The sequence below is a fragment of the Artemia sp. Qi Xiang Cuo genome, unplaced genomic scaffold (assembly GCF_049724085.1).
Source record: "Artemia sp. Qi Xiang Cuo unplaced genomic scaffold, ASM4972408v1 HiC_scaffold_23, whole genome shotgun sequence".
NCBI lineage: Eukaryota > Metazoa > Arthropoda > Branchiopoda > Anostraca > Artemiidae > Artemia > Artemia sp. Qi Xiang Cuo.
The window spans coordinates 1,704,643-1,726,992 of NW_028297432.1; the positions used below are offsets into that span (position 1 = coordinate 1,704,643).

At 35.2% G+C, this 22,350-nt stretch overlaps 1 protein-coding gene across 1 annotated transcript in view; it reads left to right on the top strand.

Annotated features, from left to right (window-relative positions):
- The window catches only part of LOC148938954 (putative ATP-dependent DNA helicase HFM1), a 30,841-nt gene extending 12,242 nt beyond the window's left edge, over positions 1–18,599 (top strand). Inside the window, exons 3-7 of the mRNA XM_089107408.1 lie at positions 8,340–8,583; positions 9,426–9,593; positions 13,719–13,996; positions 15,889–16,064; positions 18,576–18,599. Coding sequence (XP_088963534.1) covers positions 8,340–8,583; positions 9,426–9,593; positions 13,719–13,996; positions 15,889–16,064; positions 18,576–18,599 — 890 coding nt within the window. The remainder of the gene's footprint in view (positions 1–8,339; positions 8,584–9,425; positions 9,594–13,718; positions 13,997–15,888; positions 16,065–18,575) is intronic.
- Positions 18,600–22,350: the final 3,751 nt, after the last annotated feature.

Here is a 22,350-nt window from a genome sequence, read left to right on the forward strand (position 1 = left end):
AAAAAAGCTTATACGCCCCAGGGCATAACTTACAACCCTTGCCCTGAGGGCTGGGGGGGGAGAGGTGGTCATCCTCAAAGACCTAATTTCAAGAACTTTCTACTACGTTGAACAAAATGGTTATCTGAAAATTTTGATTGGATGTGTTTGGGGGAATGGTGGGTGTGAGAGGGGGGCTAGTTACCCTCCAATTACTTTCGACTATGAAAAAGGGTAATTTAAATTTCCAAACAAATGAGTCCTTTTTGAAATTTCTACAACAACTTTCTATATAAACCTTATATGCCCCCAGGGCATAACTTACGACCCTTGCACTGATGGCTTTGTGGGTGTTTGTCATCCTTAAATACATAATTTCTAGAACTTTCAACTACGTTGAACAAAATGGTTATCTCTAAATTTCGATGAATGTGTTTGGAGAAATGGTGGGCGTGAGAGGGGGATCAATTACTCTCCACTCACTGTCGACTATTAAAAAGGGCAATTTAAATTTCCAATCAAATGAGCCCATTTTGAAATTTCTACAACCACCTTTCTAATATACACCGTATATGCCCCAGAAGCATAGCTAAAACTCCTTGCACTGAGTGCTCTGTGGGGGTTATCATCCTAAAAGACCTAATTTCCAGAACTTTCGACTACGTTGAACAAAATGGGTATCTCAAAATTTTGATTGGATATGTTTGGGGAACTGGTGGATGTGAGAGGGGGGTTAGTTGCCCTTCAATCACTTTCGACTATGAAAAGGGCACTAGCCGTTTCAATTTCCAATTGATTGAGCCCTTTTTGATGTTTTTACAAAATCGCTTTCTATAAAACCTTATATGCCTCTAGGGCTCAATTTACGAACCGTGCTCGTAGGACTGTAGAGTGAGGGGTCTTTATCCTGAAAGACCCTATTTCAAAACTTTCAAATACGCTGATAAAATGGTTATCTAAAAACTTTTACGGGTCACTTTTGGGGAAAAGTTTGGCTTGATAGGGGGGGTAGTTGCCCTCAAATCACTTTCGACTATTAAAGAGGGAACTAGCCCTTTGAATTTCCAATCGAAAGAGCTCTTTTCAAGTTTCTACGACAAAGATTTCAATAAAAACTTATATGCTCCCTGGGCATGACTTATAACCCTTTCCCTCAAGACTGTGGGGGGAGTGTCGAACTCAAAGGTATAATTTCCTGAACTTTAAACTGCGTGTAACAAAATGGCTATCTCAAAATTTTGATTTGAGGTGTTTGGGAAATGGTGGGCATGGAAGGGGTGTTAGTTACCTTCTAATCACTTTCGACTATTAAAAAGGGCACTAGCTCTTTGAATTTCCAATCGAATGAGCATTTTTTGAAGTTTCTACGACAACGCGCTCTATAAAAACCTTATATGCCCCCAGGGAATAACTTACAACCCTTGCCCTGAGGGCTGTGGGGGAGTGACCTCAAAAATATAATTTCTATCTGGAAATCAACCACGCTGAACAAAATGGCTATATCAAAATTTTGATTGGATGTGTCTCGGAAAATGGTGGGCGTGGAAGGGATGTTAATTGCCTTCCAATCACTTTCGACTATTAAAAAAGGCACAAACCCTTCCGATTTCCAACTAAATGAGTCTTTTTAGAAATTTTTACGACAATTTCTTCAATACGAAGTGCCCTGGTCCAAAGGAAACAAAAAATTAATAATACATTGTGCCAGTCATTCTTATATGCCCCCAGGGCTATAACTTAAAACCCCTGCCCTGAGGGTTGTGGGGGAGTGTTCTCCTCAAAAACATAATTTCCATGTGGAAATCAACTACGCTGAACAAAACGGCTATCTCAAAATTTTGATTGGATGTGTTTGGGGAAATGGTGGGCATGGAAGGGGTGTGTGCTGCCTTCCAATCACTTTCGACTATTAAAAAAGGCACTAGCCGTTCCAATTTCCAATCGAATGAGCCCTTTTCGAAGTTCTACGACAACTCCTTCAATACGAAGTGCCCTTGGTATTGAAACAAAATAATAATAATACATTTCTTTGCTTAGGCAGCGCGATTGTGCTGCCTATGATTTAAAGGTAAGTAAAGAGGGACCCTTGTTAATAGGGGTCAAAACTATAAAAATGGAATTTTGATACCAGTATGTAAAGTAAGAAAGTCTATTTATTTATGCTGGATCCAAACAAACCAAATTTGTTTATTCATCATCATTTACCCATCAAAAGTGGTTAGCATGAGCATGTTTCATGCAAAAAAATTGTTGTTTTTTTGCGAATTAAAAACACGACGATAGCCAATAATTTAGGCAACGTGATGTGACTATATTCTGGTGGGCATTACTCTGCCTAAAATGAACTCATTAGTTTCCCTCGGTTCACACTGGTATATTTTTTTTTCTGTATATATATATATATATATATATATATATATATATATATATATATATATATATATATATATATATATATATATATATATATATATATATATATATATATATATATATATATATATATATATATATATATACTGAAAACGCCTTACTGATAACGGAAGCAGGATACATCGCAGATGCATAGTGCGCTCAAAAACGTATTATGTTACTGCGTTATATAGCCTGAAAATCTAGTATTACATATATATAGGTTACCATATAGATCTTATGGTAGAGGCGCCACCGTGTTGGGTAAAGAATGTAAAGCCTCGAAACCTGTTAAGGCCGGTGGTATTCTTCTGATGAGCCCTAAATGGATAGGTTTTACTTGGAAATTTTTTGCTAGATTTAAGGTGCTTTTGTGGGTAATTTTACAACGACTTGGGTATACTGTTTGGTCCTAGGTAGTTGGATGGATGTGTAAGGTGAGAGCCTCGTTCAAGTGCACATTTGTCTCAATTGCTGGATTAGGACGACAGTTGTTTTTTTTTGGTTTTTTTTTTTTTTTTTTTTTTTTTTTTTTTTTTTTCCAAGTAATTACCTCTTAAACATAATATGAATCCAGGTTGGATCTAGTGCTGGTGGAGGAATCATAAAAATTCCTCCCCGACGGACCTTAACCCTGGTCCAGGTTTTACCTGAAATTGATGATTATTTGGTTAATTTATCATTTATTTTAAAAAAGATTTTAATATAATTTCTCGCAGTTTGAGTTGCTAGGGGTTTCAAACAAGCTTGAGGAGCTTTAAATTGGTAATTGGTCCAGATACCAATAAAAGATACATCTGGATGTGTGTTCGTTTGTTCCAGAATGGTCTCTCAGTGACCTCTGGGAGTTGATTGTGGAAGCATTGAAACACTTTTTGTATGTAATTTGTAATAGCTTGACTGGTATGCATGTATTTCACAGGTTTGACCTGACATAGGGTTACCATATAGATCTTATGGTAGAGGCGCCACCGTGCTGGGTAAAGAATGTAAAGCCTCGAAACCCGTTAAGGCCGGTGGTATTCTTCTGATGAGCCCTAAATGGAAGGTTTTACTAGGAAATATTTTGCTAGATTTAAGGTGCTTTTGGGGGTAATTTTACAACGACTTGGGTATACTGTTTGGTCCTAGGTAGTTGGATGGATGTGTAAGGTGAGAGCCTCGTTCAAGTGCACATTTGTCTCAATTGCTGGATTAGGACGACAGTTTTTTTTTTTTTTTTTTTTTTTTTTTTTTTTTTTTTTTTTTTTTTGCCAAGTAATTATCTCTTAAACATAATAAGATATTGTCTTGTATTAATAGTATATGAATATTAATGGTCGTATATTTGTCATATACTAATGGGTGTCTGAAAAATACAACTAATTTCTCAGTTACATAGATTCTTTGGTTTAAAAAAGGTTCAGGTCAAAATAACGGATGCGTTTTTTTAACGGCTCAGTTGAAACATTTCGACGCAGCCGTTAGACCGCTATGACGCATAAACTTGTTGCAAAAAATGGATGAAATCTGACGAATTATGCTAAATCGACTATTTTTGTGTGAAAACGCAGCGGTGTGAATCAAGGGTTAAAAGGGATTTAAGCAGCGTTGCGACTTCTACGGGTTTTTCAGGAGACCCTTCAACACAAAAGAAAATCATGACGATCGCCGAGGTTTTACAGACTTTTTTTAAAAGGAAATGCGAAATGTTGGATATGAGCTCAACTTCCTAATTTGTAGCGATCTTTGCAATTAGTATCGATAAATACTGCATTAATCTATACTGCTTTATTACTTCAGCATAGGTAGGAAAAGCAAGAAAAACTGAATTCAAGGACCCACTCTAAAATTGAGGAAGTACAAAGGAAGAAAAAAGAAGTAGAAATATTCGTCTCTCCTCAAAACAATGGGGTTTTTTCGGGGCCATTGAACAAGCTTACTCCTGATTCTTTGGTCACTTTTCCCTGGCTCTTTGACTCATTCCTGACTTTTCTGTCGGTTAAAGTAATCCAACTTAGCAATAACATTAAATTTATTAGAAATCATCACTACAAAAATACTAAAAACAAATGATTAAGTATCCATCAGTTCGAAAAAATTATAACTCCAAGTCTAATGAATAAATACGTATTTATTCCTCTAACATTTTGTCGCATATTTAAAGCGTTTATTTGCCAATTTGGCTGTTGGTGGGTTTTTTTGTGGGGGTCGTCTTGCTGGTCCTTGACCTTGTTTGTTGTATATGAGCTTCTTCTGATTGTGAGAACCTAGGCCACCAGTCTTTCTGGTGTGTTTAGCCTTATGTGGATGGTAGTTTCTTCTAAAATCCCTGTTATTGAGTTTTTCTTCATACTTTTGTAAAACACTTGGCCTTTAGATATCGAAGATTCATGGGCGTTAATAGTTCTGAAATTTCTTCATAAATCACGGCTATTGGATTCTTTGCTGTGCTTTTGTCCTACATTGACAGGAGGCCAAAGTATTTCATATATGCTCAGTTTTTTATGTGATTGGTTTGGCAATTTGGCGATCAATCAATAATTCAAAATCTTCGGAGTCACAATTGTTTGGGTATCTAACCCACTGCGGTTTCATCTTAGTAGTGATGTTAGTATAACTGGTCAAATTACATTATGTTATTTTCATGACTTCAATCATCTTTCTCGCATTTCCATTATTGTAGGCTTGGTAACTGTCAAATATCAAGTTTCTACTCAGCTCTTCGTTTTTAGCACAACTGTCCTGTCCAGTTTTAGCAAGGGAGCTATGGAATATCTCTTCAAAGTTAGACCCTGCTGATAAATCTGCTTCTGATTTAATATGCTTTTGCAGATTCAGCGTTTCATGGACTGTAGCTACCTCGGCTACTACTATTATTGCTTATGCTCTTACAGATGAACTGAATCAAAAGAGAGTAAGTGCATCCAGGTTGTCAAAATAGTATAGATACAGTGTTTTAGAAAGGGTATTAAGTTTTATTTCTTAGGGAAACTTGAAGAGGTGTAAAAATAAATCAAGGGATACGATGTGTGTCCAGATTTCCAAAAGGGTGTATGTTATTGGAAATTGTTGAACAATTTTGTCGGTCATATAAATAGTAAGCCATAATATGAATTCTTATATTAACAAACGAAAAGATTAAAAATATTATTTTCTTTACCTATTAAAAAGACTTATGTCAATAAAAAACAATAAAAATAAAATAGCCAAGACCCAGAGTGTTTTTTCACAGCTAAAAAAAGTTTGAAGAATAGGAAGATAAGTCTGCAAACCAAGATTAGAATATTGGAATCTACAGTGATGACAGTGGCCAAGTATGGTTCTGAAGCATGGGCGCTCGGAAAAACGGAGGAAGATTTGTTAAATGTTTTCCAGAGAAATTGCCTACGGATGGTTTTGGGTACCTAGATGGCAGACCGCATCTCAAACATTAGGCTGTACAACGACTGTGGTTCAATCCTGTTTTCTAGGGCTATAATGAGGGAAAGCTTTAGATGGCTTGGGCAAGTTCTACGGATGAAGGCTGACAGCTTGCCAAAGATTGTCCTTCTCGGTCGACCGTTTAGGGCCATACGGAAAGAAGTTAATCCCCGGGTAGTTTGGGGTTATGTTATAAGGAAAGATTTAAGAGAAATGAGAACTTCTTGGGAGGATGTAAAGAGGGAGACTTGGAAGGCTCCCTTCTTGGGAGGTGTTAAATAGATTTGGATACAGGAGGAGCGTACGTAGCTGTGTTGGGCTCAGGTTGCTTGTTGCTGCAGTGAGTTTTTAGTAGTGTATGTAGTAATGGAAGATAAAAGCATGCATAACGAGCCCATTCTGCACGAGTTAAGTCGGTTTATTCTTATTTCAAATTGAACGATTTTAAATTCGCTACATTATTTGATATGCAACATTCGTATCTCTGTAATGGAATAGCGGCAAAAGTTTTCGAACTAAGATTTGTAATTTTCTAACATAATTTATTTTACCAAGGGAGAGGAGGAAGGATATAAATTTAAAGATAAAAAAATAGAATTATATTGAAAATCATATAAGAATACAACATATTTTTTTCATCTGGTCATATTCAGAGAATTGGAAATTTGGTGCCCTGGAGCTGGCTTTGTACGCAAATTCCTATAAATAGGGTTACCTTCCCCTTCGATGTGTCAGGACCATCACCGTGAGGGACCTTTTTATCCCAACCCAACCACTTCCACCCATTCTGACAGGACCCAATTTTGCGTGATTTTACTAAGGGTAAAATTCTGGACGGGTTTCATGCTATCTTGGAAAGTATCTGAGGAAGGTGTACACAGCTTTTAGGAATGGATTCCATAGTCTCAACTATGCCCTGGAAGGTCTTTTGAAGACCTTCCAGGAGAAAGTCCTTCTCCACACCTTTCCCTCTAAATTACATTGACCTTTGATAACATGGGATAAATTTATATTATACAAGTGAAACTTTTAGAATAGATCAAGAGTGTGAGTGAGGTCCACGGAAAGTATGATGAGCCTTGTACTTTTGTTAAGCCCTGATTTGTATGGCCTCAAAGAATTTTTGAAAATGTTTCTTAGTTAAAAAAAAAAAAAAAATCCAGTATGGCTGAAAATCTTACTCAATTCATCGGAACTGTGTTTCCAAGATTGGGTATCGAAGCTTAGTAGACTCAAACCAAAATGAAAGGAATTTTTTCCATAGTTAAGAACTGTCTTGTATCCAATTCTGCAAGAGTATTTTTGCTTATGTGCATGTGAATGAAATCCCGTTTAAGTGAATTCTGTTCAATTCAATCTATTTAATTGAACCCTCGTTCCATCAAGAACCTGTTTAACTCAACATCCGTTTACTCAATTTCCACCCAACTCATACTCCGTGTAACACAACACTCATTCTACATATACCCCGTGTACTTCAATCCTCATTTAACTTTACCCATATTTAAGCAGCTTAATAAACCTAACCTAGGGCTTAAATTGTACGGGGACTGAGTTGAATGGGGGTTGAATTAAATGAGGGTTGAATTACACAGATGTTAAGCTGAATGAGGGTTGAGTAGCACGGGGGGTTGAGCTGAATGGAGATTGAGTTAAACGAGAGTTCAGTTAAAGAAGGGTTGAGTTGCATGAAGGTTCAGTTAATTGGGTTGAGTTGTTAGTCCAATGCAATGAAAGCTGTAAGCGAAAGGTTCTTACGCACAGGGAGGGGTTTTGGGCTTCTGCTCTCCCAAGATTTCCTAATTTCAATGGCTATATCCATATCTTGTAAGAATTTTATAAGTTTTGCCTGTCTCCTTTCTTTGCTATTTTTACCTTTTAAAACGCTCCCCCACCACCACCCCGTGTATCACGAAACAAAATTGTTTGAATACGTCTGACTCTCAGCATAATGAAAACAACTGTATCATTAATTTTCTCGAATGTGTTATTCTCCTGTTGGCATATGTTTTACTCAGTGTCTTGTTCGTTTATTTTTGCTAGTTTTAGATTCAATAATAATACTGTTCTTTAAAAAAAAGGTAAAAATACGCACGGTATCTTACCAATGAATAATGAGCTTTGATGTTTGATGATGTTGTTGATGCTTGCACAGCATGGTAATTCAAATTTTTTTATAAGACTGTGAATTTTAAATTTAGTAAAAGAGGAAAAGATATATTTATATATATATAAGAGGAAGAGATTTCTTCTTTATAGCTATTTTAAGGGGACGACTTGAATATAACTTTGTTTAAGTTCTTAACTTCTCATGGTCAATAAGAAATAAGATAATGAAAGCTGAGACCGCTAAGGTGGTTCTTTTGTGAACTAATATTTTCTCTTTAGTCTTATGAGAAGTTAGACCTTATTAGATGGGTAACCATGAAATAGAGCTGTTCAGTATTGCACTTTTTTTTTTAGAGAATAGCTTGCTGAGTTTCTTTTAGCCAAGTACACTAAAATGAAATCTTTTTACTATCAGTCAAATTTCTTTTCTATTACAGTAGCGCCAATAAAAGCACTATGCGCAGAGAGGTACAGAGATTGGTCTGTTCGTTTTGGATCATTGGGGTTTCGATGCGTCCAAATTACAGGTGATCAAGCTACCGTAGATGAAACGGAATCCTTCAAATATGCTAATTGTATCATAACTACTCCTGAAAAATTTGATTCCCTTTCTCGTCGTTATCTCAGAGACAATATTCACGACGTGAAGCTTTTTATGATAGATGAAATTCATCTAATAAGGTAAGATTCGTATTTGTTAAATTTTGAAGGTTTGTGTTTGAATTGGGAACTAAAGGGAGGTGGCGTAAGAGAGATGAATAGAGAGACATAGAGATAAAGGGTGAAAATCAGATAGAAAGAGGGAGAAAAAGAGAGAGAGAGAAAGGAAGTAAGAAAGAGAATCATATAAAGAGTTACTGACCATACGCAATCAAATAGAGTTTGTCACAAAGGTACTACTGGCTTATATGTCGCTGTGTTGCCCGTCAGTGGGCTTTGTGGGCTTAAGCTTCGTGCTTAAAAAAAAAAAAAAATAATGAATAACTGCTCTATTCGAATTATTTTTTTTTAACCACGAAGCTTAAAAAATCGTTTACTTGTAATGACAACTCATAACAACATCATAAATTATCTTCAGAATGTGTTGTTGGGCCAGTGCCAACAAAGTAGTACCTTTGTCAGTACTTTTGTAGGTACTGATTTTATTCTTCATGATTAATACGAGAATGTCTTCGTCCCCTTTGTAACTGTCTTGCATTCTTGTTCTATTATATTTTATTATTTATAGATAATAAAGACAAAGAAAGAGATTCCCGTTTTCTTACCTTATTAGCAAGACAGTTACAAAGGAGACGAATACATTCTCGAATTAATCATGAAGAATAAAATCAGTATAGCTTATAGTAACACGTACTATGTTACGGAACACAATAGTAGTACTACTTTGTTAGCCATACCATAGTATTAGGTACTACTGGCTTATATGTTGCTGTGTTGCCCTTCAGTGGCCTTTATGGGTTTAAGCTTCATGCTTAAAAAAAAAAAAAAATGAAGAACTGCTCTATTCGAATTATTTTTTCCAGCGAAAAAAATCGAGGACCTGTATTAGAAGCTGTCGTCACAAGAATGAAATTGCTCGCTTCTCAGCTTGGCTTTTGTACTAGGTTTATTGGAGCATCAGCAACCATCCCTAATGGAGAAGACTTTGTTCACTGGCTGAATGGTGACCGAGGGACAGGAAAGCTAATAAGGTAAAAAAAAAAAACGGGAACCTCTTTCTTTGTCTTTATTATCTGTAAATAACAAAATACAATAGAACAAGAAAGCAAGACAGTTACAAAGGGGATGAAGACATTATCGTATTAATCATGATGAATAAAATCGCGGTAGATCTCATGCTGAAGGAATTAGGTTAACGTCTTTTATAGCAATAATTTCGTTAGTATACTTTTATTTAGATGTGAGACAATTTTAGTCCGTTTTTCGATATATCACTATTTTCTGATGATATATCTCTTACTCACTTTCTCTCTCTCTCTCTCTAAAAAAAATAATAATAAAAGGAAAGCCTAGTACTTTCTTCACCAAACTCTGATATCAAGCTATTTATTTAAATATTTGTCTTTTACTTTATAGTTTTTTAAAATAAATAATTTGACATATTAGATTAATTAATCTTTTAAGTTTTATGAAATAGCCCTTATCTTACTGTACTATTTTAAGAACGGCGGTTCTCTATTAGCTCTTTATTACCGAAAATCTTTGGTTTCGTTTTAATTGTTGGCACTGTTCAATTTTTAAAGTTCTTTTTAAGTATTGTTTGTTATATAAATATATGGATATCTAAGGCTCTGTTTTGAGAAATTATTTTGGTTGCAACTGGTACAATATTTCGAAAGCATGACACCCCAATGTCATGCGGGTAAAATTTCGCTTAAAAAAAAAATCGTGATCATTAACCTTTCAGAGACCGTCTCATGGTAGTTAATGGTTCTAAGATCTTGTCTAAAGCGTAGTGTTACAACAAGTTCACTCAAAAATCTAAATATAACATAATTTTGAAGTGCATCTGATCTAAGAACAAAGAAGAAATTTTTAATTAATTTTTTTTTTAAATCTCAAGTTTTTCTCGTTTTGCTTAGTTTTAAAGTGAAATTTGGTAAACTTTTTGTTTTGTCGGTAAGTAGCTTGTGTAAATTCATTTCTACTTTACTGTTAATTTTTCTGTGGTTTTAGTTTCCTTCTGTCGTTTGTTACTTTCGATAGGGAGTAAAACACGCCTTTGTTTTATACGCTTTCTTATCCATCATCTCTAATTGTGACAATTGCTGTTTCCTTCAACATATTAACTAGATTCATTTCGTTCTTGGAATAAAATTGAATTTCATATCCGTTTCTTTCATTTATTCATCTTCTTCATTAAAAATGGTCATTAAACACACAGTGGGAATTAAATTAAAAGTGGTCATGTTTCAAAGTTTTGAAGTGGTCCGGGCCCTCAGGCCAATGCCTTGGATAAGTCTATTTCTGGTTATGCTGAGAATAAACAAATCCTTTTTTTGTCCCAGAAGAGGCATTGTGATTTATGATCCTAATGCAGCTTTGTACTTAATCTTAAAAATGCTATCGTAGTATTTAAAATGCACACTTTTTTGTGGAATAATATGTCTATTTTTTTACGGAACTTGTATGTTTGGCTTTTCCAAAAAAATTTAACTTTATTGTTTAGAAAAGGTATCCCGATGCAACCTTCTATGCTAAATTCTGCAATGTAACTGATTTTTTCTCTCAAATTTTTTTTTGCAATAGATTAGAAGTTTTCAAACTTTTAAATTTCAAACACAGAAAGAACTAAAACTTATCGAGCAAATAAAATGTGTGTGCTAAAAATCCTGAAAATGGAGAAACTACATCAGGAAAAACTTCGTATAGAATAAACTTTGGTTTTGTGAATTAGTCAAAACGCCTAATTTCCGCATCCAATTATAACAGCAAATTTAACAACGAATATTGCTCAAAACGATGGTGGTGCAAACAGTTTTTGATTGTATTTTTAATTTCAGTCCAAAAAGTTGATTGAAAGCATGATTTTTTTTTTATGGTTGCTGTAGTTAATGCAACCTAAAAGAGAGTAAACGACCGCCAAAGTTTGAAGACGGGATTTTAAGGAAGCTGTCTAGTGACTAATATTTCCAGTGTAACACTAGTTTTAAAATAGTAATTCAGATTCAAATGAAAAGTAATTTGTAAATACAAGAACACATTTTTGAGAATTTCCAAAATGAGCCTGAAACCCCTAAAAAAATGACCTTCAGTTGAAATAGAAATTCCACCATTGACATCACCGTTGTCAAAGACACCTCGTTTGAGGTTTACAATCCTCCAGCATGAACAAGATGGAAAATTATATTTTTGCATGGGTAGAATTGATCTGTCTCTTTTTTCTTAATTTAATGTCATGATTGACATTTGCAGTGACATTTAATTTAGAGCAATCCATTTAGTATTTCAGATGACAAACGTCCAGTTAAAGTTCAACGAATGGTCCTTGGATTCAAGTGTCAGAATGACCATTCGAGGTTCAAGTTTGACATCATGCTCAATTATAAATTGCCAAGACTTATTCAGGAGTACTCAAATGGAAAGCCAACACTGGTAAAGTATAATTTATAATTTACGCTGAAATACCTTTAGAATTTTATATTAGTATCATCAAGGAATTGGCAATAATAATTAAACTTTAGGAGCTTGTGAGGCTGGTTGGAAGAAATAGAACATGTACCTGCAAGCATATATATATATATATATATATATATATATATATATATATATATATATATATATATATATATATATATATATATATATATATATATATATATATATATATATATATATATATATATATATATATATATATATATATATATATATATATATATATATATATATATATATATATATATATATATATATATATATATATATATATATATATATATATATATATATATATATATATATATATATATATATATATATATATATATATATATATATATATATATATATATATATATATATATATATATATATATATATATATATATATATATATATATATAAATATATATATATATATTTTTGCAACTACCAGTTTTTTTGCTCTTTACGCAATTTAATGTCTTTTCATACTTTAGCTTTTCAAAGATATTTGATTATTAAAGCAAGCCCAATTTCTAACAGCGATTTCTACTAAGCTTCAAACTTTTGGTTTTATTTTTTAAGGTTTTGAATTGTTGTAATCCGTTGTTAAACTATATACAAATATTTTTGCAAATACCAGTTTTTTGCTCTTTCTGTAATGCAATGTCTTTTCATACTGCAGTCTGTTCAAAGATGTTTGATTATTGAAGCTAGTCAGATTTTTAACAAAGATATGGACTGAGCCTCAAACTTTTGGTTTTCTTTTTTAAGGTTCATAATTATTTTAATCCCTTGTCAAAATGGAGAATCATCATCTGTAAAAGTTACAAATTTTCGTTTTTGGGGCGTTTCTACCAAAATTATATAACTGGTTGTGTTCAAAAAGGCTTTCTTTTTTAAGGTTTTTTATTTGTTGTAATCCCTTGTTGAAATATATATAATATTTTTGCAATTACCAATTTTTTACTGTTTACGCAATTTAATGTCTTTTCATACTGCAGTCTTTTCAAAAATATTTGATTATTGAAGCTAGTCCGATTTTAACAACGATACGTACTAGGCTTGAAACTTTTGGTTTTCTTTTTAAGGTTTTTGAATTGTTGTAATCCCTTGTCAAAATATCGAATCATCATACGTAATAATTGCAAATGTTCGTTATTTTGGCCTTCCTACTGACATTATATAACTGGTTGCGTTCAAACCTGTAAGCTTAATCACTTAGCGAGTGGATTTTATCTAACAAAAAAAAAAAAAAAACTAATCTCAAAATTTTCAAACATTTTTCTAGTTTGAATTAAAAGATTAAAATTATTGCTCATGCACCATAAATATTTTTACAGTTTACATAATAACTTTAGCGATTCTGAACTGAACTTTAAAATTGTTTCCAACTGTTTTTCATGTCTTAAAAAGACATTGCTTATACTTATAAGAAAAGAAACCCGGTAACTATGTTTTTTTAACAACGATTTCTACTAAGCTTCAAATTTTTGGTTTTCTTTTTTAATGTTTTTTAATTGTTGTAATCCCTTGTTATAATATATACAAATATTTTTGCAATTACCAGTTTTTTGCTGTTTATTCAATTTAATGTCTTTTCATACTGGAGTTCATTCAAAGATATTTGATTATTACAGCAAATCCGATTTCTAACAACGATTTCTACTAAGCTTTAGTGTGAAAGCCAGCCATCTTGGTCTTAAAATAAATCCAGGAGAGACAAAAACCATGGCACCATCCAATTCCCCCCTACTTATCACATGTGCTGGTGAGGAAATTGAACAAGTTATTGAGTTTAAGTATTTGGCCAGCATCATAGAGAATACTGGATCTACCACAAAAGAAGTTATAACTAGAATAGGTCAAGCTAACGCAACCTTCAATCAACTTAAAATAATCTGGAAATCCAGGAATTATTCAAATCGCCTGAAGCTGCGTTTACTCAACAGTAACGTTTTACCAGTCCTCCTGTGTGTCGCTGAGCCTTGGCACTTAAACATTCAACAAGAGAAGAAGATTCTTGCTTTTGAGAACAATTGCCTCAGGAGGATTCTGAATATACATTGGCCGGAAAGTTTCTCAAACAATACCATTCGGAGAATCACCAATCAACCATTAATAACCGCCACCATCAGATCCCGTAGATGGGGTATCTCGGACACGTTTTAAGAATGAAAAACCATCGAATCCCTAAGTCTACACTTGAGTGACAGCCAGTTGGAAGCCGGAAGCGAGGGAGTCATCGAAACACATTGAGGCGAACCGTATACGCAGTGGCTCATCTCAGACCCGACTGGCGAATATTCACTGATGCCCTAGGCGCCCCTGGCGGCGCAGGAGGATTTAAGGGTCTAAGTCTCCATTCATGACAATCTTCAACTTTTCCACATACATCAATATATTATTATTGCTTATTTATGTGTGTATAATGCACACTAATTAATCTTACTATCTTTAAGCGAGCAATAATTGTATATTTATATATTTTTCTCGAAAATGGTTCCTTTTTTTTTATTTGTACACCGAGATATTCTGGCCTGAAAAAAAAACAACTAAATAGGTCACGTGTTTGGAAAAATTTGTATTAGAGCCCTAATTTTGGAAGAACAAAAAAAAATTCATTTGAATGCCGTCACATTCATTTGCATTTAAAGAGCAAATTTCATCATTATATCCCAGGTGTGGTTGTATCGTTTTTTGTATCTAGGGCGCATCCGAAATTATACAAGATTACGAATGACTCCAAACAGCTAAAGCAAAAGACATGGAACAAGCGACAGCGAGAATCACATTGAATTGCAAACGAAAATATTGCACAACGAAATGTGTGGTAAATATAAATGATATTTACCGGCTCTAAAAGCCAAAGAAAATTGGAATTACCCAAAGAAATAAACTAAATAGGGTCCAGTAAAAACGAAAATCTTTTTCTCTCGAATGTAGGACACTTAAATAAAATGAAATCAAAGTAATTGTTCTAAAAATTAAAAGTTGATTTCACTGCTAAGCCACAAAGAAGTTATACAAACTGCAGGGTGGGGTCTGCTGGGCCCTAGAGCCCTGTATCTCTCAACTGTAAGTGATTTCGAGATGTTCTTTTACCGAGATTTAGTACTCAACTGGTCCGAAGATTAGAATAGATCTCAGCCTCCTTGCATAAGCCATTAGTACGAAATGAACATAAAACTTAGTGCTGTGGTCTGAGAGACCCCACCCTGCCAGTTATCTAACGGTAGTGTGATTTGAGATTTTTAAAATAAGCAGAGGAACTAACAAAAAGCAGGGACCACCTTTTTGCCGTAATGCCTTTTTGATATAACCAGAACCGCCTTTTTGCCGTGTTCATTTCAAAAGATTAGCGCTAATAACTAGGCATAATAGATTAAAATATTGACCTATTACTAATCCAAGTAGGCCTACACTTAAATAGACCATGCACGTGTCACGATACGCGCAATTTTTTTTTACTGTAGCACCGAAAATCGCTGTGTAGAGCGTGAAATTGGGCAATTTTAGCACTTTAGGAACTGACCGTGGTGGTAACCCTGTACACAGCACTACCTCGTCGTATTTCATATAAATTTAATGAAAATAACCAAGAGATATTACCAATATAACTTCATCCCCCCACCTCTATCAAAGAATCGGCCGCCCCCCCCCCTCCTCTAGACAAGATGCTGCCTACGCCCATGTCTGTACTACGTTTGGTATCTGTAGCATTCTAAGATCTTTAAAGCTAAGTTACCTATTATTTCAAATATGCTTTTTCAATTATTTCATTATTTCAATTGCAAATATACAATTACTTCAAAATTGTTCAAAATTTTCCTTCTTATTCAGCGACGGGGGTGAACCTGCCTGCCCGCTTAGTCATTATACGGTCAACTTTCCTCTATGGACCGGGTGCTGACAAAGACTATGAAGTTTCTCAGCTATTACAAATGATTGGACGAGCTGGAAGGCCCCAGTTTGACACATTTGCGACAGCCATTATTCTTACAACAGAAGAAAACAAAGTAAGTGTTTCTCAATGCATTAAGAAAAAGGCTCACTATGTTAAAAGTGCTCTTAAAAAATATTTATAATAAAAATATTGTCGTGACATTACAAAAAAATGGGTAAAATAAAAGAAAAAAGAGAAAGTAAAGATGAAAACGATCGTAGGAAGCGTTTGCTATTGATTGTAGGAGAACATTCTTAAAAGGAAAGAACTGGCTTCTTACGCCTATTTTCTATATTTCTTTTGTGTTGGGGTTTCACCCCTCTTTCTTTTCTTTTCAGATAAATTGCCTGTTTTCTGTTCCGTAATTACATTTGCCTAAAGGATAATTTTCAATCATAAGTTTAAATCTCATTGCTAAGCTAGATTCTTTCGCAATAAGTAAGCTTGCAAGCTAAATTCTGTTTTGGCATTCCTGTTCTGGCGCCTTGAAAGATAATATTATTCGAAAGAAGCCAGGGATTTGAACTTTTATTGAGCCGATTGGTTGGGTTAGTAGTTAGTCTGCATTTGAGACCCCGCTTACGGAGTCTGTTTTGAGAAGTTGATATATGTGTTATGTGCCCTTTTGGAAGAATACAAGTAAGCTATTTTCTGCAGCCGTGTTGACTATTTTTTCAGGAACCCAGACAGGGTAGGAAAAGTTTGCTAGACATACCAAGGATGTCTAGAGTATGTATTAACATACTCTGTATTTATGGTACAGCAGTGGGGACTGCGAGCCATTCCATTACAGTATTTGGTGCTAGCGAGGCTTTACCCTCCAAACACGTGGTGCAGCACCATTTCCGCGCCAATACCTGGTGGCAACTGTGGTTACCATTACAATATTTGATTGAAAATTGGAGTGGTTAGTGCCCTTTCTAATAGTCAAAAATGATTGGAAGGCAACTAGCCCCCCACTCCCATCATTCCCCCAAAAACATCCAATCAAAATTTTGAGCTAGCCATTTTGTTCAGCATAGTTGATTTCCAGATAGAAAATATCTTTTTAAGGAGGACGCTCCCCCACAACCCTTGGGGCAAGGGTTTTAAGTTATGCTCTGAGGGCATATAAGATCAATGTTGACACAATGTACAGTTTATTATTTTTTCTTTAAAGCAGGGCACTTCATATAGAAGGAGTGGTCATAGAGACTTCAAAAGTGGTTCATTTGATTGGAAATCAAGAGCTCTAGTGCCCTTTTAAGTCAAAAGTGATTGCAGGGCAACTAGCCCCCCCCTCACGCCAATCATTCCCCCAAACACATCCAATCAAAATTTTGACACAGTCATTTTGTCCAGCATAGTTGATTTCCACATAGAAAATGTGTTTTTGAGGAGGACGATCCCCCATAACCCTCAAAGCAAGGGTTTTAAGTTATGCCCTGGGGGCATATAAGGTTTTTATAGAAGGCATTGTTGTAGAAGCTTCAAAACAGGCTCATTCAATTGGAAATTCAAAGGGCTAGTGCCCCTTTTAATTGTTGAAAGTCATTGGAGGGCAACTAGCCCCGACTCACACCCATCATTCCCCCAAACACATCCAATCAAAATTGTGAGATAGCCATTTTGTTCATGGTAGTTGATTTCTAGATAGAAAATATGTCCTTGAGGGGGATACTCCCCCACAACCCTCAGGGAAAGGGTTTTAAGTTATGCCCTGAAGACATATAAGGTTTTTATTGAAGATGTTGTCCTAGAAACTTCAAGACAGGCTCATTCGATTGGAAAATCAAAGGGCTAGTGTCCTTTTAATAGTTGAAAGTGATTGGAGGGCAAATAGCCCCCCCCCCCCATGCCAGTCGTTCCCCCAAACACATATAATCAAAATTTTCAGATAGCCATTTTGTTCAGCGTAGCTGATTTCCAGATAGAAAATGTGTTTTTGAGGAAGAGACTCCCCCACAACCCTCAGAGCAATGGTTTTAAGTTATGGCCTGGGCGCATATAAGGTTTTTATAGAAGGTGTTGTTGTAGAAACTTCAAAAAAGCCTCATTCAATTGGAAATTCAAAGGGCTAGTGCCCTTTTTAATAGTCGACAGTGATTGGAGGACAACTAGCCCCCCCCCCATGCCGATCTTTCCCCAAACACATCCAATCAAAATTCTGAGATAGCCATTTTGTTCATCACAGACTTCTAAAACAGACTATAACTTCTAATATTCATGATTCTGCTTACCCCTAAAACATAACTTGTACACATCAGCTAACAGAACCAAACACTGATCTTCAGAACTGATAAAGCTGAAGCATATAGATATAAAAGCCACTAGATGTAATATAGATGGCAACTATTTCTATAACTTAAACGGCAAACTTGGAACAAAATTGTGCAAAGTAGACCTATATATCCTCAAAGTTGGAAAATCTATATCGATTCTTGCATATTCCCTAGGTCCTACTTGATACCTACCTAAGTGAGTACCTCATCATTTTTTTCTGGTGCACTTCTTTGGTGAAGACGTAACGCAGAGGTTCTTCCTGGGAATTGTATTCGATTTCGTCTTGACATATTAATGTTTGATGTATTTTTTTTTTTTTCAGGGTCGAGTCACTACGCTGGCATAGCAGTTTGAAGAGCTCGTGCAGCAGTACGATAGTGCAACCTTAGAAGTTGATGCATTCTCTCGGTTGAGGGTAAACGAAAGTGAAGCCATTCCTAGACGTTTAAAAGTAAGGCAATTTCTTTATCTTATACATACCTGGAGGCTGTGTTACATGAGGGTGGTGAGCGCCTCCTCAAATCGGTCCGAAAAATCGGTCCTTCATGTTTGGAACTGATTTTAACTATGAATTCGGTTTTGGTATTACATCGGATTCCGGATCTTCATCAAGAATCTATCAGGACGGGATCGGTTTGGTAAAAATTGATACTAGAAACCTCATTGTAGGATTGAATACAACTTCTCCCCTTGGATTGGGTTGTTGAGATTGTCTGTAAAACTATTTGTACAATTTTAAGTGGTATTTGTTGGTTGCATCCAATAATCAAAATAAAGGTAAAGAGGCGAGAAATACAGTTTTTAAGCTCAATATCAAAGTCCATTCTTGTGACTTTTGTTGGTTGAGGGTTCAGTACTAAAAGTCGATCAAGTCCTGTAAAAAGTAAACTCCTTGGTATATTCCTAGACATTAAGTCTCTCTCAGCTAAGGAAATCTCTATTTTCTGTCTTGATGTGAATGACCTGTAAACAATTCTTTGGCCATTTTATATGCTAATTAGGCTAATTTTCCAATTTGGGACTCACAGTTGCTACCAAAACAAAGAATAAAGATCATTTACGGTAAAGCAAAAATCCATTCCAGCTTGTTCCCTATTACCAAATATTTCCCCTACGTACTACTATGGCCACGCATTTCAAATTTGAATAATAAATATAGCATATCACTTTCCAAACTGTTTGAAAAATATAAAATTGAAATAGCAGGCCACCTTTGATTTAGTATTCTCGTTCAAATTTTAATTGTGTTGTGTTTCCTTTTTATAAAATTTTGGTTTTTGTCTTTTTTATTTCTTGCTTCCTTTTTTTTACATTGCTGTAAACGGATTTTTAAATAAACAAATAATGCTTTCTAATGCATAGCTCCTATCGTCGAGTGTTGGTTTAGGTTCAATTCTATTTAATTTTTTTTTCTAAATTAAAAATCAAGAAGGCTGAGGAAAGCATACATGCAAACAGTCAGGTATATAAATACAGGTAACCTGTATTTATACAGCCCCCCCCCCACAGCCCTCAGGGCAAGGGTTGTAAGCTCTACCCTGGGGGCCTGTAAGGTTTTTATTGAAAACGTTGACGTAGAAACTTCAAACGAGCTCATTTGATTGGAAATTGAAATGGCTTATGCCTTTTTTAGTAGCTGAAAGTGATTAGAGAGAAACTACGGCCCCTTTGAAACTTACTATTTTCCCAAACACCTCCAATCAAAATTTTGAGATAGTCATTTTGTTTAACGTAGTTGAAAGTTCTGGAAATTATGTCTTAGAGGATGACAACCACCCTCACAGCCTTTAGGGTAAGGGTTGTGATTTATGCCCTGGGGGCATATAAAGTGCTTACAGAAAGCGTTGTCGTAGAAATTAAAAAAGGGCTCATTAATAGTCGTAAGTGATTGGAAGGCTTAAAATTTTTTTAGTAAAGATCGATTTGGGTATAATGTATGATTTTCTGTTGTTGTTGTTAATGTTTAGACCAGGGCACTTCATATCGAGGGATTTGTCGTAGGAACTTTGAAAAGGGCTCATTTGATTGGAGAGCAACTAATCGCCCTCCCACGCCCACCCTCTCATTTGCCTCTATGTTTAAAAACTAATTGTTGCCTTAATATTAAATCAAAATATCATTCCCCCAAAGACATCCAATCAAAATTTTGAGATAGCCACTATTGTTCAGCGTAGTTGATTTCCAGATAGAAAATACGTTTTTGAGGAGGACATTCCCCCACAACCTTCTGGGCAAGGATTTTAAGTTATGCCCTGTTGGCATATAAGAACAATGTTGGCACAATGTATTATTTATTATATTTTTCCTTTAAAACCCCTATGCCTTCCCAAGGCCAGAACATATTTTGCACTTTACTGAAAAAAATACAAATGATTGTGCATTGTCAGTTTAATATACATATACTGATATTTAGTAATCAATATGTTAAGATTATTTGATATATTTAAGTTATAAAAGTAAAAACATTTATATTTTTTCAGTAAAGTGCAAATTATGTTCTGGCTTTGAGAAGTCATAGGGGTTTTGAGCCCAACTTATGTTAATTTCTGCTCGTTTTAAGTTTGACTCGGTTATTTATTGTAATTTCTGTTCGTTTTGGGTTTCATTTATTTATCGATGCTCATTTGTGGTAGTTTCACGCTTGGTAGATTATATAATTTTATTTTTGCTCATGTTTTGTTTAATGGAGTTCTTTACTTTTTGTTGAAAAACTTATTTTGTGGAAAAAGTTTTTTTTAATTAATCTTTTAAAAATCAGCCACCAGATATTTGAAGGTGCCAAGTAAAATAATGCTGGCAGAAAGAGCTGGATTTAGCTGGAAGTGTGTTCCATACTCTTGAAGATGCAGAACACAAGGCAAGGCAGGGACTCTCATGTTGTCAGAAAAACACAGGTAAAATGACAAACTGTCAGATACAAAAATACGAGGCTGGAATGCCATTGGAAAAGTCCCATATATATGGCAATGCAAAAGTAAATGAAGCTAATCCAAGGACATTAACTGAATAGATTTAAGCGGGATTTAACAACAGATGGATTTTCAAAATTTACAACTAGTCTTGCCAGCTCGTCAAGAGACGCAATGTTCCACAAATTCAACTGGAAAGTAAAGAAGCCGCATGAAGGATAATGAAGAAAAGAAGCCACATGGTAGATTTGGGGAATATGTGCTTCAGCTTAGGCAAAATGCCAAGATTCCTGGGAATTTTAACTATTAATGCGGATTTTGTCAGACAAATTCTCGTTAAGAAGGGTACCAAGAAATCGGACATAACTACTTTCAGATCTAAAGAAACAATCATTTGACGTATGCACCGCACGAACACTTGGAAAAGCTTTAGAAACTCTAGAAAAAAACAACTCTTGGAAACTCTAGAAAAAACCAAGGTTACCAAAAATGGCATGTAATCACTTTCGACGCATAAAAAAAGCACTAGAACTCTCCAAAGTGCCTTTTCTTAAGTAGCCTTTTCTTAAGTAATTTTCCTGTTGTTTTACAATTCCGATCATCTCCATACACGGGCTTTAAATCCCTACTATGAGGTTCTCTGATTATTGTGTCCTTAGGGAGGGAGGGTGATGCCTCATAGGGCGTATTATAGTACGCAAACATCCCAACTCTCATTGAGCCTTCAGATAAATACAGAATTAGTTCTAAGGAAGATACGAGGGAATGGTGGAGGTAGAAATTGTTATTTAATCCTCAGGGTAGTATCCAGGACTTATATCGAGGGGGGGGGTATAATTTTTGAGAGGGTGTAAAAGACTTAAAAAAACACATAAAAAAGTGAACATAACACTTAATCCTTCTTGATTGCTGGGAATATTTCTGGTCTGCACTGTTATTATGAAAGTAAAGAGTAACATTAAACCCAAAATGAGTAGAATGTATAGAAAGGAGACTGCCCCATCCTCATCCCCACCTCCACCTCATGGTCACAAAACTTCGGAGGGGGCTCATCACATCAGAAATTGAGAGGTGGTCCTTTTTTATAAGTCGAAAGTGATTGGAGACCAAACAGTTGCAGGGAGGGGTTATTTCCCGTGTTTTTTTCGGGGGTATTTACTGTGGGGGGGGGGGGTTATTTGCCAGGGG